The sequence below is a fragment of the Marmota marmota genome, unplaced genomic scaffold (genome assembly GCF_001458135.2).
Source record: "Marmota marmota marmota unplaced genomic scaffold, marMar, whole genome shotgun sequence".
Classification (NCBI taxonomy): Eukaryota; Metazoa; Chordata; class Mammalia; order Rodentia; family Sciuridae; genus Marmota; species Marmota marmota.
This window is the reverse complement of record NW_025999946.1, coordinates 2,353,911-2,371,114: the sequence shown is the minus strand read 5'-3', so window position 1 is coordinate 2,371,114 and position 17,204 is coordinate 2,353,911. Positions and strand designations below refer to the sequence as shown.

Here is a 17,204-nt window from a genome sequence, read left to right as displayed (position 1 = left end):
CTCAATAGATTTTAGAAGGAGCTTAAAATTTTTTGTGGAGAACTTTTTTTGTTTTTTTTTTTTCTAAATTCTTCTCCAGTATATTCAGGTGTGTTCCTTTGGTGTAAGAACCATCACCTTGCAGAGTTTCTGCACCCTGGCTGTGTGTTGAAATGATTCTGGGAACTGGAATCATTCTACTGGCTGAGTTCTGTCCCAGAGATTCTGATGTACTTGGCCTGAAGTACAGTCTGACTAGGACAGGAAGAGATATCCTAGCTCCCCAGGTATTTCTAAGACACCGCCACGAGCAGTTTATCCTAAGAATGAACTGGAAGGTTTTCTAAAGCCGCCTCAACCCTGCCCCTCATAGAGTTGGATTCTGCAGGTTTGGTGTTGGGTGGAGAACTTTGATTTCTAGTAAGTCTCCAGGTCATCTGCTGCCTGTGGACCACACCTGCAGGAGATGCTGTAGGAGAAATATGTCTACTTTTCAGATACCTGAAATCTAGTTTGGGCTGGGATGGCCAACTTTCCTCCATCTATTCTTCTTCCAAATTCCTATAATCTTGCTTTTTTTCCTCAATTAAACTACTTGCATCTTATAAAGCCACAATCTCTGTTTTACCCATCTTTGGGTCACTCGCATACAGGAGTTCAATTGATTAAGTGCCCTTGTGTCTCTGCTGCTTCTTGGTGTTCACTTCTCTCTACCTGATCTGCTAGCCAGTTCAATCCGTCAAGGCCCTGATTTTGTGGAAGAGAATCAAGGCATCTATTTTTTTGAAGATGACGCAAAGGTAAATATACGTCCAGTCTTGGAGATTTAGGTTGCTCCAGGAGGCTGTTCCAATAACAGCCCAGATGAAGTACAACCATCTGGAGAGGTTTTGGCATCTATGAAAACTTACTGCTGAATTCATTCCTTGAAGATGTTCATTTTAGGAAGTTATTTCCAATTTGGCATATAACAGCCATGCAAGTCAATAAGGATTTAGAATCTCTGCTACCTATGGAGGGCATCTTATTTAAAGCCTGTCCCTGACAAAGCAATATCAAGAGAACACAATTGGAAATCTCTTACAGAAGCATAATTTCTCTAGAAGCAGTTTTATCTACTATTGCAGCTACCAGAATGGCAGTCAGCTCTCTGAAATATATCCAACTTTTAGCATTCCACTTTGCTGGGGTTGCCTTCTTCAGGGCCTAATCACGAGGACAGAACTTAATGACAAGTTCATTTCTTTTGCTCTATTACAGCAATTCATTCTCAATGCTACTCCCAAGATGGATGGCCATGAAGTTCTCCCCTTTCAAAAAACAAAAAGCTCAGGCAAAGAGGAGAGCTCCATATCTTAGTCCATTTGGATGCTATAACAAAATGCTGTAGGCTAGGTAATTTATAAGCAACATAAATTTACTGCTCACAGTTCTACAGGCTGGAATGTTCAAGGTCAAGCCGCCAGCAGATGAGTATCTGGTAAGAGCTTATTCTCTGCTTCACAGATGGCACTTTCTTGTGTTCTCCCATAAAGAGGGGCTGGCTAACAATCTCTCTTGGGACTTTCTTATAAAGCTACTAATACCACTGGGAGAGCTGCACTCTCATGATCAATCACTGCCCAGATGCCTCTCCTTCTAATACCACCACATTGGGGTTAAGCTTCAACATACAAATTTTGGGAAACACAAACATGTGGATAATAGCAACCCATAATCTCCAAAATGATACTACTTCAAGGTGGACTAACAGGAATAACTCAGATCATTTTTATTATTTTGGCTATTTGTACAGAATAGGCCAAGGAGCTCAGAAGAGAAATCTGTTGAAGGGGTGTGGGGGAGCAGATGGGAAGTTACAGAAATTGCATTAATTCAAATTTTAAAGACTGGATTGGGATACTTCTTAATTTCTTTTCTCACTTAAGAGTGCCAGTGAAATCCTATCAAGGAGTCTGTCTGCTTTTGGTTACGGGACTAGAATTATGAGGATGCTACATTTAGTATTTGATCTGATTGGATGGGACTATTAGACTCACTTTTTAAAGTATAAATATAATAGCTAGGTAAGTTTACTCTTTGAGCATAGTATCAAATTGAGGAACATGAACCTTGGGATAGATTGCCTGTGTTCAAAGCCTAGATCCACCACTTACTCCCTACATGACTTCTCTAAGCCTCCGCTTCCTCATCTGTAAATGGTCCTAAAATGACATCTAGTCTATAGTGCTATTTGGCAGAACATATGAGATGATTATATATGATGAATATGTATGCATGTACATACACATACACACATATACACATATATGTATAATATGAATACATCTGACTTTATTCTGGTTATAGAAGCACTTTCTTTTTTGCCCTTTCTTTCTCCCTCCCCCACCCCAAAACACCTTGTCCTCAAAAGACAAATCATGCTTTTACTTTCCTTTATTTTATTATTATTACTTTAAATAAAACTAAAGACTACAGGGAGCAGGTTCACTTGGAAAATATTGAGCTTTGAGAATCTAGATGTGAAATCTGGAGTTTAAGCCACCTGATGATATGGAGCCAATGACCCCTGGGGGCTTCCAAAGGCTTGATCTTCCAGACTAGATGGCTGTGACTGGGAACACACTTGGAGGAGGGAGGAGAAGGGGCATGATGGTCACGGTGGTTGGGTTTGTGGGAGTTAAAATTGAGCCTGTCCCCACCATGGCTAACCACATAGGGCCCATTTGAATAAGAGCCAATCTGTTCCTCTCCATCCCTGAATGTTTAATTTCAAAGTCATCCAGCAAATTCCAGGACCATCCTGTAGGGGGAACCAGAGACCATTCCTTTCAAACCCAAAAGGCTGTTTCTCAGCAGCAGAAAGTAGGGTGTCCTGAGGGGAAAAGGTGGGGCTGGAGACAGTCCAGTGCCTCTTTAGTATTTTTTCCCCCCTATGGAGGCCTCGAGTATACTTAATTTAATCAGTCAGGGGTGGGAGATTCTTTTTGAATAGTGATTTTTAATTAATGATTTTTCTAGCATACATTTAAGGAAGTTATTTAATTATTTTTGAGACAGACATTTTATCAATAGTTCTTTCACTAAAAACCACTGCAAAAAACTTTTTTCACGATTCCAGTGTATGCAAGAGTGTCCTGGGCATACAAAAAATGGAGTCATGGTACTTGCTACCACAGACCCCCATTCTACATCAGCAAGGTCGAGAGAACTTTCTAGAATAACAGAATATTCTACATTCATATTGCCCAACCCCATAGCCACTACCCACATGAGGCTATTGAGTAGTTGAAGTGCAGGTAGTATAACTGAAGAACTGAGTTTTAAATTTTATTTAAATAGCCAAATGTGGCTTATAATTACCATATTGGACAGCACATCTAGACTGCAAAGCTTGGCTACTTAAAAGTGTGGTTCCCAGACTAGAAGCATTAGCTACACCGTGGAGCTCATAAAGGTACAGATCTCGGGTCTCACCCCAGAACTCTTGAATCAGAAACCATAGCCTACTAAGACATATATCAGAGGTTCTCATCCTTGCTGCACTTCAGAGGCAACAGGAGAACATTGAACAAAAAAATACTAGTCAGGTCATCCCACCCCCAAGCCAGAGATTCTGGCATACCTGGTTGGAAGCATGACCTAAGCATCAAGTTTAAAAGTTCTCTGGGAGATTCTCATGGTCAGTTAAATTTGAGAGCCATCCTAGCAGAGCCTAGGAAGGGGCCCCCAAGCTAAGTGAGCATCAATATTGCCAAGAGTACTGGACTCAGTAGATGGCAGGATCCAGCTCACATACTTTCTGGTGCATAGGCCTGGGTTGGAGTCTAAGAATCTTCACGTCTAACCAATTCTGCTGATGTTCCTGATCTGGAAACCACAGCTTGAGAATCACTGGTCTAGTCATTTTAAAAGCATGGGCTCCAGATCAGAATGACCTTGGTCTGAGTGCTGGAGCCATTGCTTACCACCTGGGAAAGTGACTTAGCCCCAAACCTCAATTGAAAAACTGGTCTGAGAATCCTAAATCATTGAGTTGCCGAGAATATCAGCTCAAAGAACGCCTAGCCTTTGCACAGTACCTGTTGTAAATAAGCAATCGATAACTGTTAGTATCATTATTTTAAGAAGACTGACTCACACATTCATTCATTCAATAAGCAGGAACTATGGGCCAGGCACTGTGCCAGGTCCTAGGGACACAGCCAAAAATGCAGGCAGCCAAGGTCCCTGTCACATTGCTGTCATGGAACTGGCATTCCATCTTGATAGTTCAAAGCAGATAGTTTATGCTGTACTTATAGTACTAATCATAAGAGGAAAAGGTCAAAGGGAATTCATTCCAACAGGGACAGTGGGAAAGCTCCACACAGGAGATGGAGTTGGAGGTTGTGCCTTGAGATTGGGGGAGGATTATATCTGGGGTGGGGGAGAAGCTTCCTCATGGAGAGGCAGGGAGCAAGCCGAAGGGCAGGCACCAGTTAACAGCCCAGAGGTTCTGAGGCAGGAGGAAAGGAGAAGAGGTGGCTGAGAGTCAGGGCTGTGCACTTGGGGCTGCCAAGAGGGACAGCCTGTACTCTTTTCTGGACAAACCACATTCTGTTATTTTTTGTTTTGTTTTTGTTTTTTGGTACCCCAGGGGTTAAACCCAGGAGTCCTTAACCACTGAGCCACATCTCCAGGTCCTTTTTATATTTAATTTAGAGACAGGCTCTCTCTCTAAGTTGCTTAAGGCCTCACTAAATTTGCTGAGGCTGGCTTTGAACTCCTGATCCTCTTGTCTCAGCCTCCCAAGCCATTGGGACTACAGATGTATACCACCATGCCAGGCCACACTGTTTTTGTTTTTGACTTGTTTGTTTTATTAAATCTCAGTATGCTGAAAATTATTGATACCAGGAAACAAAAATCAGTGCACAGCCTTCAATCTTGATTATTCTTGCCAGATACGAAAGCTGGTCAATGAAAGGTCCAGATACTAACTGAACCATCCAGACCTCTGTCAATGTAGGGCTCTTCAATCTAGAGAGCCACCCCAGGGCCAGACACTCTACTGAAGCACTAGCTACACTTAGTTTATAAAAAGGTGCAGAGGGGCTGGGGATGTGGCTCAAGAGGTAGCGCGCTCACCTGGCATGCATGGGGTGCTGGGTTCCATCCTTAGCACCACATAAAAATAAAGTTGTTGTGTCCACCAAAAACTAAAAAATAAATATTAAAAAATTTTCTCTCTCTCTCTCTCTCTCTCTCTCTCTCTCAAAAATAAAAATAAAAATGTGCAGATCTTGGATCTCTGAGACTTCAGTAGAGGCCCTGGGAGTGCTACCACTAAAGGGGGAAAGAAGTGTTCCGACTCCATTCTTCATTTTCCTCGGGACAATGGCAGACTGTCATGACCCTTTTGCCCTCTTTTGGCATTCATCAGTTCTTCAGGAAATCCAAAGAAATGAGAAAACATGATTCCTAAGAAAAGAGGGCTCCGTACAGGGGGGACATGCAGACTACCATGTTCCCCTCAGTGCTGTATTCCCACAGGAGGGATGCTGCTAAGGGACAGACAACAGCAAGGCTATCTAGGAATTCACCCGTTCCCATGGGGACAAGAAAATCTTTACATGAGGGGAAGGTCTCAGGCTCCGACGGGAGTCTCCCCCAGGGTCTCCTCTCCTAACAGGCTAGATAAGTACAGTGAAGGGAGACCTCAGAGGACCCCAATGACGCTCTGAGCCTTGGACTCCAAAGGCCTCTATAGAGCCACTGACAGATTTGAATGGGAGCACAGACTCCAGCTCTAACTCTTCCTGGATCTATGACTTTGGGACAGTGACTTAACTTCTCTGAGTCTCAGCTTCTCCTTTGACAAAATAGAAATAATAATAGCTTATTGGTAGGTGGAATGATGGCCTCCAAAGATGTCCATGTTCATCTCTGGAACTTTACATAGCAAGAGGCAACTAAGGCAATCTCAGGCTGTCCATCAGCTAACCTGGAAATACAGAAATCGTCCTGGTATGGAGAGCAACGTAATCCCCAAGGTCCTTAAAAATGAAAAAAGGAAGGCAGAAAAGGAGAGGCCAGGAGAGGAGATGACAGAAAGCAAGACTGGAATGACAGAAGGAAACCCGCTACTGTTGCTGGCTTGGATGATGGGGGAGGGGGCCATGAGTTGAGGACTGTGGTGATTTCCAGAAACTGTAAAAGACAGACAAATGTCACCCTCCCAGAGCCCTCAGAAAGAAGCTGGGTCGTTCCAGGTGTGGTGGCACACGCCTGTAATCCCAGCAGCTGAGGCTGGAGGATTATGGGTTCAAAGCCAGCCTCAGCAATTTAGTGAGGCCCTAAGCAACTCAGCGAGACCCTGTCTCTAAATAAAATATAAAAAGGGCTGAGAGGATGTGGCTCAGTGGCTAATCATCCCTGGGTTCAATTCCCAATACCAAAAAAAAAAAAAAAAAACAAGAGGAAGAAGAAGCAGCCAGACCCTGAAGAGCGCTCTGTCTCAGCCTAGAGAGGCCCACATTGGACTGGTAACCTACACAACTCTGAGATGATACACGTGTGTTGTTTGAAGGCAGGGTGTGAGGGTGTCACTGCAGCAAGAGAAGCCTCACACACCCTTCTGATAGGGTGGTGAAGCTGACACTTGCACCAGAAAGGACACCTCCTTATCTATGATGATATTGTCTTCCAAGGCCACCTGCCACCTACCCACCTGGTGGGCTTTTCAGCGCTCAAGAACATCCACTTCCTCCCCTCTGCCCAACTCAGCCACCTGTGGCAAGTCTCAGAGGAGCCCCAGCCTTCCCCAGAAGCCTCCCAAACTCCTCCACCCACGTGTGCTCTTTCTCTGAACTCCCACAGCCTTTCCGCTCGTACCTCACAATTTCGGACTTAATTATATAGCAGGCGGTGTTACCTGCTGTCGCTGCATGTGTGTTTATTTTGGTTCCAAAACAAGATTGAAACCTTGGTCTCAAACAGGAACTATGTTTTGTCCCTTTGCTGTTGTTGTTTTTGAGGACTTGTACTTTTTTTAATATATAATTTTGTTTTTATCACCTTGTGACATATAAAAGAACGCTCAGGCGTATTTATAAGCAGATGCCTAAATCATTTTAATTGTCCTGACTCACTTTTCCGTTTTTTTTAGCAGTGTTTTCTATTTTCTGGCAGTGTATTGATGGCTTTAAGGTCTAAGGCTAGATCTGACCTGGATAAGGGAGCCTGGCTTATAGTTTTCCAAACACGGTTCCAATGACTGGCCTCTGACCAGATCCCAAATGCATCAGTCTAAAAGATGTTGCAAATCATAAATAACTAGGAAAGGGTGCAACCAGGTCTGTGCTCCTCTTATCCCAGCACTGAGCCCAATAAGCAGGAAGTGTGCTCACAAAGGGAAGGGACCATCCCACAAAATGGGAGCATTCTGGGTTTCAGGAAGCATTGCTCTCCTGGAAGACAGAAGGGTGCTACCAGCAGGTGCTCAATAAAAATGGGTTAGACAGAGCTGGCAGTATAGTTCAGTGGTAGAGCACTTGCCTGGCAAGGTCCTGTACTCAATCCCTAGCATCAAAAAAAATAAAATAAAAAAACAAGTTAGTCAACTGACCAGTGGGTGACCATTTTCCCTACTTACACCTCTAATGACACAAGGTGATCCTCTACAAAAACATATAAAGGAAGCAAGTCCCTTGCCCTCTTTGGGGAAACGGCTCCTAAAAAAACAAGACAGACAAATGAATTCTCCCTAGAGCACATTATTCGAGTCTCAAAATAAGATGTGTCTCTTGTTTCAAGGTGCATTTATTTTAGTGGGGAAGGATGAGGATTTTGTGGGGAGAGACGAAGATGAGTAAGTGGGTATGTGGGGACAGGAAGTAAAGCAAGCAGCCACTTGCCGCCTGCCCACGTGGTGCCCCCACGTCCTGCTCCCTTGTTTTGGGTTCTATTCTGGTTTATTTTCTCTTCTGGTATTTAAAATATGACAGGCAGTTTAGAGAGAGAGGCCAGAGATACTCATGGCTTCTCACTAAGCTCACGCCGTAGACACGGTGTCCTGCTTTCTGTGCCTCATTATGTCTTGATGGTGACCTACTGAGGTGGCTGCTGGGATTATCCCCATTTTACAGAGGGTAAGACTGAGAAAACTGAGCCTGAGTACACAAAAAGACCTTTCTCAAAGTGACCATTGGTAGGTGACTGAGGCCAGATGTGAATTGTGTTGGTCCAGCCCCAAACGTGGCTCTGATCCTTCCTTTCTATGAATCCGGGGTGTGTGGAAGCCCCTGTTCTCTCTCCCAGCTGGAGCAGGACAGGTTCTCAGGGTGGTAAAGCACACTGAGACTTGGGGACACTACAGTAGCTGTATGTGTTCCCTGGTCCTTGTAGTGCTCCTAAACACCGAAGGTGGGCAAGGAGGAGTGGAAAGAGAAGACACCAGAATGCTCCTTCTTGAAGATCTCTCCCTCCCTTCCTGCCTCACATGAAGCCCTAGAGGGGGGTGGGGGATGCCAACAAAAAGCAAGAGAATCAGCTCCATCATTCCCAACTCTGTCCCCTAAACCCCAAATCTTTGAAGGGTAAGGACCAAGGCAGAAGAGAAAAATAAGAGTATGCACATTGAGTATCCAAATGGGGGATGAATCACTCTTTCCACCCCCCACAGGCTGTGTGACCTTTGGAAAAGAGAGGTGACCTTGCTGAGCCTCAGTTACTTCATCTCCAAACAAAGGCGGTAACTCCTACTCTATAGGCCTGCTCTGAAGATTGGGCTGAGGTGGTCGAGGGGCTTAGCCAAGTGCCCAGCACAGAGTAGAAGCATTTGAATACATATCAGTGTCGTTAAAATAACACATGCAACAAAGTACCCATGTACTGCACTATAAAACATGCTATCCAAAATTAATAAGAAGAGGACAAATGTGGTATGGACTGTGCCCTGGGGAAGGTAAGGGACAGAGCTTTGGCTTTCACTCTGGCTTTTCTTCCCTATGGTGCCAGCTCAGTCCCAATCTCTACCCTCAAAAATTCTTGTAGACTGGGATAGATTTCTGTTTCTTATATCTCATCTCAAACCTCAGTCAGCAAAAGTAGCACCCTTCTGTCTTCCAGGAGAGCAATGCTTCCTGAAACCCAGAATGCTCCCATTTTGTGGGATGGTCTCTTCCCTTTGTGAGCACACTTCCTGGGAATGCTCTTTTTTTTTTTTCCTCCAGCAACTCTTTGGTACAATAATTGTTTCACAGAATAATAAACCCCTGTATTAAGTCAGAAAGAGGAAGCTTGAAATATGATTATACTGAATTACCTTCCAGAAGATGCAGATCCATTTGGGATCTCACCCAAGAAGATCAGTTACCAAAGAACCAAAGAAGTGTTTATTTTCTTTTACAAAGGAGAGAGATTTATTTTTATTTTTATTGCTGTTGTTACTGCTGTTGTTATTATTTCATGGCCCAGAAGGTCACCGGTCTGTTTTTGGTTTCAATAGCACTGATACTTCCTAACACATCATTTAATTATGGATTAGGTCCATGGTTTCCTGTTCCCCCCACTGTAGTGTAGGAATGTGGGACTCTTGGTCTATTATCTTCACTGTTGTTTCTCTATTATACAGAACACCGTATGGCACACAGTAGGTACTCAACAAATACTGGTCAACAAATGAACACAATGAAATGCATTTCAGAGCATCTTTCATTTGAAGAGTAACCACAATAGATGCAAGGAGGTGTCTTGTCAGAAATGCAGTTAAACCTGATCTATTTCCTTTTCTTCTTCCCCCTTTCCCGATTGCTCTAGTAGATCTTTCACCAGATTGGAAAACACCTCCAAAAATCAAGGTTGAGCCACCCACCCAAGGCTGTGGGCTCAAAAGCATCCAGGGAATACTGACACCAACCTGCTTTAAGGAACGCTTCATTCGCATCAAGGAAACTGGCTTGCACACCTTTACCTGGGGCAGAATCTGTCTGCTGTAGAGGACATTGCCACCCCAGTCATGAAGGGACTTGCATGACCATCAGAGCACAGGGGAACAAGTATGGGTGGATACACACCGTAAAATTCAAATTTACAAGGTGAGAAGAATGGAAGGTGTTAGTTTAAAATCCACATTTTTAAGATGGGAAAACTAAGATTCCAGAAAAGTCAAGTGGTTGTTCAAGTGCACAGTGTAGTTAGAGCCCAGACAGGAAAAGAAAGCAGATCCATACATACACATACATGCACAGTGTGCATGAGATTAACACATACACACTAAAGATACTCATTTTTTAAAAACGTGACAATAGTATATAATAAATTTTCCTTTGATTTTCTGTTCATTTGGGGGATTTAGGGAGGTGTAGGGGTGTGTGTGTGTGTGTGTGTGTGTGTGAGTGAGTATGGCAATGGGTAAGTGTTTGAACTCACACACACACACACAAATAAATAAATAAATAAAAGTTAAAAGCTCATCCACAATTTGGATTCAGTTAATCTCACTAAGTTGCCACTTCTCCCCAGTAACCTAGAATGCAAACTTCTCATTAATGATTCAAGAGTCTTAAAGACTTTCTGAGCTGTAAGAACCTTGAGATCATCAAGCCAGTTTTGTTTTTTTTTAAACAGGCTGAAAAAAACAGGCTGAGTGAAAAAAAAAAAATAATTCAGCTCCCCAGGTTAAAAAGCCAGATAACTGTCAAGGGGAGGCCTTTGGGTCCCTTGGCTCACAGGCACACAGAGGACACACTCAGGATACTTCTTGGATCATCACACTAGCTAGAAAAACCACTGAAGCAAGCACCTCTCACACCATAACTTTTCCCCTGAGCAAGTGAATATGATTCTAATGAGAAAACAAGTAGAAAATGGGATCCATGTAAGGATATGGACACACACATATATGCACACACATATGTGCATGTTGTGTATGTGATGAACATACACTAAAGACGCTCATTTTTAAAATACTTGACAGTAGGTATATAATAAATTCACAGTGCTAGCAAGAAAATCAAAATATATTGCTAGTGGAAGTACAACTTGACATAACATTTTTAGAATGCTATCCATCAATATCTACAAGATAAAATACACATATTTTTTGACTCAGCAGTTCCTCTTCCAGGAATGTAGAAGTTTCTATAGAAAGAGCATTTTACAAATACGTGAATATATGAATAAAGGTATTTACTAAAACCTTGCTTGCAGAAAAAAAAGAAAAAGTATATATCCAGGAAATTCATCATTGGGGTTATGGCTGTATATATGGTGACAAACAAATAATGGAATTTTAAAAAAATTACAAATTTTATAAAATGAATTACTTGTACTATGAACTCTTTTTTTTTTTGTGGGGGGGGAGGTACTGGGGATTGAACTCAGCAGCACTCAACCACTGAGCCCCATCCCCAGCCCTATTTCGTACTTTATTTAGAAACAAGGTCTCTCTGAATTACTTAGCGCCTCAATTTTGCAGAGGCTGGCTTCGAATTCACAATCCTCCTGCCTCAGCCTCCCGAGTCACCGGGATTACAGGCATGTGCCACCGTGCCCGGCTGCTATAACCTTTTATAAGATGAATTATTACAGAGATGAAGGGATGTCCATCATGTATTAGTAAGAAAAGACAAATTGCACTACAAAATGATGATTCAATACAATTTCTTACACAAACACTACACCTCTACAGCACTGTTAAATATGCACATCTATGTTGGTGGTAGAATGAGCATGGAAGAAAGATGGGAAGGCCTGTTAACACTGGGCAACTCAGGGAGATGAAAGAAAGGAAAAAGATGATTGATATTTTCTTTGTGTATCTTTTAATGTTTTCACCAATTACAGCACAAACCTGTTACTTTGAGAAAAAATTAAGCCAAAAAAATGCTAAAAGTAAGAACAGAAGGAAATCCCCAATAGTCCTCCATCTCTTGTTTTAGCCTTCCTTCTTCCCTAATACACCCCATGGCAGTAGACCCGAGGAGGGCAGAAATTAAACAATGCATTAAGACAATCTTGAACTTGTTACTGTAAGTCATGGTCATCCTCTGAACAAGTGACTTTTCCCAACTAAATTGTTTTAGTCCTGATACAAGACCTGAGCAGATACAGGAAGTGACCTACTGAGCACAACACTAGCAAAAACTCTCCCCTGCACAGGAAGGGAAATCAGTCTCCTGTAGTGTCCTGTCTCCCGAAGGAACTTGTAAAGTATAAATAGATCATGAAAGACCCACTGCTCATAAAAGTAAGTAGACAGAAGCTAACTCTGAGAGGCAGGCCTTCTGGGGCACCTGAACCAGTCACTTGGAAAGTTGGTCTTATTCCCAACAGTCCCTGACTCCAAGTTCCTGAATGACAAGTGACAAAACCAAGAGAGCAGAAGTCCTAGCTGTGACAGTGATGACCCCGGGGCTTCAACAATGATAAAACTGCATCACCTGGAGCACTACCTGGGCAAATCCTTCTGGGCTAGCACCACAAAAGAACTGTCACTATCAATGTTAACACTCCAAGAGAACGGTCCACATGGATACACAGAACTTTCTTTTTATAGGGACAGTTCAGCCCTCTGATCCACCCTGGATTCTCTGTTTCTGTCACAATTCAGGAACCAGTAAAGAGATGGCAGAAGAGATTGACTTACCCAGCCAGCTTCTGTTTAAGTACACAGACACAAACACAGGAGGGACCGTGAAGAAATCTACCACAGAGTTCACTTCCAGCCAGAACCACAGCTTATCATTGGCTGCAATAAACTGGTGGGGGAAAGAAGAAATAAGAGAGAGAGAGAAAAAATAAGAAGCACAGTGCTGGCATTCAATCTGTATTCTTTGACTAACGGGCAAATTTGTGGGTTTCTGAAGGGAGAAGTTATAGTCTTCTCTTACGTCCTACACCAATCATGTACAATTTTGTCAGATACACTGTCTCTTCTGGAGAGTGACAGTGCACTGTGCTAGCCTTGGAGAAAGATCAAACAATATGTTTATGTATGGTTTCCAACAGCTTCATAGGGAAGGTTGAATAATCTCACCTTCATTAGACTCTCTATTATAAATATAATTGTAAAGACCATGTGCATGCACACACTCACACATTTCTTTAATTCAGATTTGTATAGAACCCTTCATCAGCAGTAGCATGCTAGATATCATTCTAAGAGCCAAAGGTTGTTTTTTTTCTCTATTTAATTTTTGAGAGAACAGAGGAATGAGAAACCAATGAGTCAGTGGAGATGCCATTGTCATTTCAATCTCCATTATCCCCTTGAAACAAAATTAACATGTTTTCCAGAAAATGCTTAGCTAAGGAAAGGGCTCTCTCACAACCTGAAAATCAGAATGCACATATGTTATCTATAATGGAAACCCTGGGCTTCCCCTTCCCTGTGAGAGTAGATGCCAAGGAGGGATGTTGTTAAACTTACCCGCAAGCCAAAGTAGAGAAGGAAGAACACGTTGAAAGCCATGTCGATCTGCAATGTGAAATCTTTGTAGAAATTCTGGCAGGATTCTATTGGGCTATTAAACAGGAAGAAGAAAAAGCAAGAAGTAAATGAAAAACATCACCACATTTCCCACAACCCTGAGAAGTGGTAGTGAAAGGGGTAGAGGACAAAATGAAGGTTCATTAAATAAAACATTTGGTCTTTCTACCCCTCGTGATCATCAAGCAAGCATTGCCAAGGGGTTTCCATTCAACCAGTCAGTGTATCATTTTTATTTGCTTTGGGGGATTTTGTTTTTTTGGTAAATTTATATCTACATGTTTATTTATTTATTTTTTATCATCATTCAACAGTTGAACTACGTATCTAAAGAGGAGATCATGCAGACATCTTGGAGGAAGGACAAGCAGGAGTGACCACCAAATTCCTTAATTTTATATTAACCCTTAAAGAACTGACTTCCTTATTTTAGAGGACAGATATGAAGGCTAAAAATCAGACCCTCACACCCTCCAACACAATGGAAATAGAGACCTTTTTTTTATTATTATTAAACATGGTGGCTGTGTTTTGGATCTTGGAAATGCCTAGTGAATTAATAGATAAAGAACCCAGGAGCATCTCAAGTAAAGCTGTGGTGGAGAAGATCCTGGTTAACTTTCCAGTGAGACCAAGTATAGACTTTCTGTGCAGCACTCTGATCTGGGGAAGGAAGCACTGCCCAACCGGGAAAAAGTCAAGAACATTAAACCCCATCATTGAAGCAGTACTCTAAGGGTTAATTTTCATTTATTTATTTATTTTTTTTATTTTTGGCATGCAGGTTAATTGGCTTTGTGTGTGTGTCAAGCAGCCAATGCGCACCCCAGCACACTCTACTTGGCTCAAGAGTAGGCATTTCAAAAGGGTACGACTATACAAACTGGTACATGGCTTCTGTGTGCTTTCCCAGTGTGAAAACAGCCCCAACGTCTGGGCTTGGTGGGAAGCAGGAAAGCCTCATAAACGTCTTAAAGCTGTGAATGAAAATTCATAGTCTGCTGTTATCACTAAGCAAATGGGAACACCCAGGCCAGAACACAAAGAGGGTAAGGTGCGGGAAGGGAGAAGGAGTATAGGTGAAAAAAAATAATTTCCCCAGAGGGGAAGCCACATGGACCTCTTGCTCCAGAAGAGAGCTAGCTTGAGAAGATGAAGGATTTCCGAGGATCAGCACCTTGGAAATTCTTGTACGCAATACCAGTTAGTATAGTTGTACTTCTGTGAGGACGATGCTTGGCTGTTTAACAGGCAGGAGTCTGTGCAGTAGGAATGCGGACCCCCTTAGATCCCTGGGATGTCAGTCTATGGGAATCATCAATCATGTGACATGCACTGGATTCCTCCATTCCTCATCTTGGTTACAAGTCAAACATGCCCTTTGCCATCTCCCAAACCACAAATATGTGGTACAACTTCCAGACAAGCATCAAGAGTCACCTACATGTGCATTTACAAACTAAGCGGACTGAACAAAAACAATACTGAACAGTTCCTTCACAAAGGAATTGACAACTGCCAGGCCTAGAGTTAATAAGGGACAATTCTGCAATTCTCGGGCTATTAGTGGTATTTTGTTTTGTTTCAAGAACAAAACCCACAAGGTGAACAGGTGTTAGACTTCCTAGCCATCATAGTTGCAATGATAAGAAATACATAAAGTTGACCAAAAATCCACTACAGATTCCAAGGGTTGACAGAACAGAGCATGTCTGTGCTTTGGAAGCTACTGGCAGGATGTGCTAGTGAAGAATAAATGGTGTGTGTGGGGTGTGTGTGTGTATGTGTGTGTGTGAGAAGCAAGTGAGCAGGTATAGGGAAATCTGTACCAAATATTGCACTGATGTTTTCTTCTGTGCTAGCAGGGACTTGGTTCATGCATCAGAAATTTGTATTCATCCAAAATGATGTCCCCACAGTCAAGGGAACAGAGAAAAAGCTTTCATTCACAAGTATATCATGGATAACTCACTATTATGGCACCACTGTTGCCCTCACAATAATTCTTGGTGGCATCTTGGGGGAGTCTCGTGAGTTCCCTAGCTCCTATTCATTCCATGCCTCTGTGGTTAATTTGATGGTATCTTTGAAGTACATCTGGTTGGAAAAATATTTGATAGGCTGTGGTGGGGAGTGGAATAGTGGGTGGAGACATGACAGCTCAGTATCATTGAGGGTATTTTGGTTGAACATAAACAGAAATAGATATTCAGAAAAAGCATGAGCAATCAGGCTGCAGCAACTGCTTTCCATTGCTCCTGGCCTTCCTGGTCATTTCCATTGTTTCCTTCTATAATATTGCTCTTACCCAAAAGCAATAAAGAAAAGATTTAAAGCTAGAGGATACCATATTGGAAAACATACCTCAACAACACCCCTGATTTGCAGAAAACAATCTAAAAGCCATAACTGAACTTCACTCTAGTCCTTCTTTCAAAAAAATTAGTACTGATTTCATCATCATCTCATGATTATTCTACAGGTCCTAGACTTTGAGCTGAAACAATGAAAGAAGTAAATTTTGCAGCTCCTATGAGCCAATTCCTCTGGCTGAAACCAGGTAACATGAACACGCCCTGACAGATGAACAGGGGATAGCAAGCTGTGGGAACTCTCAGACCAAACAGAGACAGGTCCTGGGACCCAGTAGGACCACAGTGATCAGGGAGTATATTTTATATCCCTTTTTTAGTTATTTCCTGCTTGCCTTGAGAGCCCCAGGAGAAGTGGCCTGCCTGGTTTTTTAAGTGGCAACGGAACTGTTCATCAGGGTCCCCTCTGAGATAAATCTTCCAAGTGCCTATAGTTATGAAATCACACAATCGGGGACCACAGAATGGAGACTCCAAAACTCCATTATTTCATCCCCCAAATGGAAACAACCCATGGAGAAGTTCATGATCTTTTAAGAGAATACATCATCTAACAACCAAAGGGTGGCCAGCCGGGATTTATTTTTCTCCCCAAGAGACTTTATCATCATAATTAATATTCATTGCAGAAGGAGAATGAAATGCAATCTCCTCTTCCTCCTTTTGTAAAGAGAGTTTCCTTGCTAGATACACAGAAATTTCAAGAACTAGCAAAGAAATCGTGTTGTTACTTAAAACTACAAAAGAAAGTGACCCTGGGTCACACAGTTAAATTCATACTGACATTGTGATGATGCATACCTACACCAGAAAAGGCTTTAGGTGGGCATATGTTGCCAATAGGAAAAAAAAGTGGAGTTTTTAGAACAGAAAGAAAGATACTAGTTCTGACTCTGGTAGTAGAAAACAAGGTCACCCTAACTCATCCTTGATTAACCAATGATTTGATAATGAAAGGACCCACCAGACTTGGTAGCTGATGGGTTACTCACTTCTAGGCTTCAGAGGCAACAGGAGAACATAAAAAAATACTAGTCCAAGTCACCCCACCCCAACTCAGAGATTCTGATGAAGCTGGGTGGAAGCATGGCCTGAGTACCTAGTTTTTAAAGCTCTCTGTGTATGACACTAAAACCTAAAGCAAATTTAGTATTTTGACCAAGACTCTGGGGCTTGGTCAAAAGAATCTTATTGAAGAGCTGCTTCAAATGGGACATGTGCACAGTATAAGATACAGGCTGAAACCCAAGCTCCCATTTCCTTTTGGCCATCAAGTAAGTCTACCCTCTGCATGTAAAAGTCTCCACAGAAGAAAATGAGACTCACCCAATGAATCTCTGTCTCTTCATCTAATTAATTGTACAATCCCCAGTGCAGAT

At 42.3% G+C, this 17,204-nt stretch overlaps 1 protein-coding gene across 24 annotated transcripts in view; it reads right to left on the bottom strand.

Moving 5' to 3' along the window:
- The window catches only part of Kcnma1 (potassium calcium-activated channel subfamily M alpha 1), an 888,761-nt gene that overhangs the window by 284,675 nt on the left and 586,882 nt on the right, over positions 1-17,204 (bottom strand). For all 24 annotated transcript variants that reach the window (XM_048801821.1, XM_048801797.1, XM_048801798.1 and 21 more), the window contains exons 5-6: positions 13,394-13,487; positions 12,611-12,722 (exon numbers count right to left, since the gene is read on the bottom strand). In XM_048801821.1, the coding sequence (XP_048657778.1) occupies positions 12,611-12,722; positions 13,394-13,487 (206 nt within the window). The remainder of the gene's footprint in view (positions 1-12,610; positions 12,723-13,393; positions 13,488-17,204) is intronic.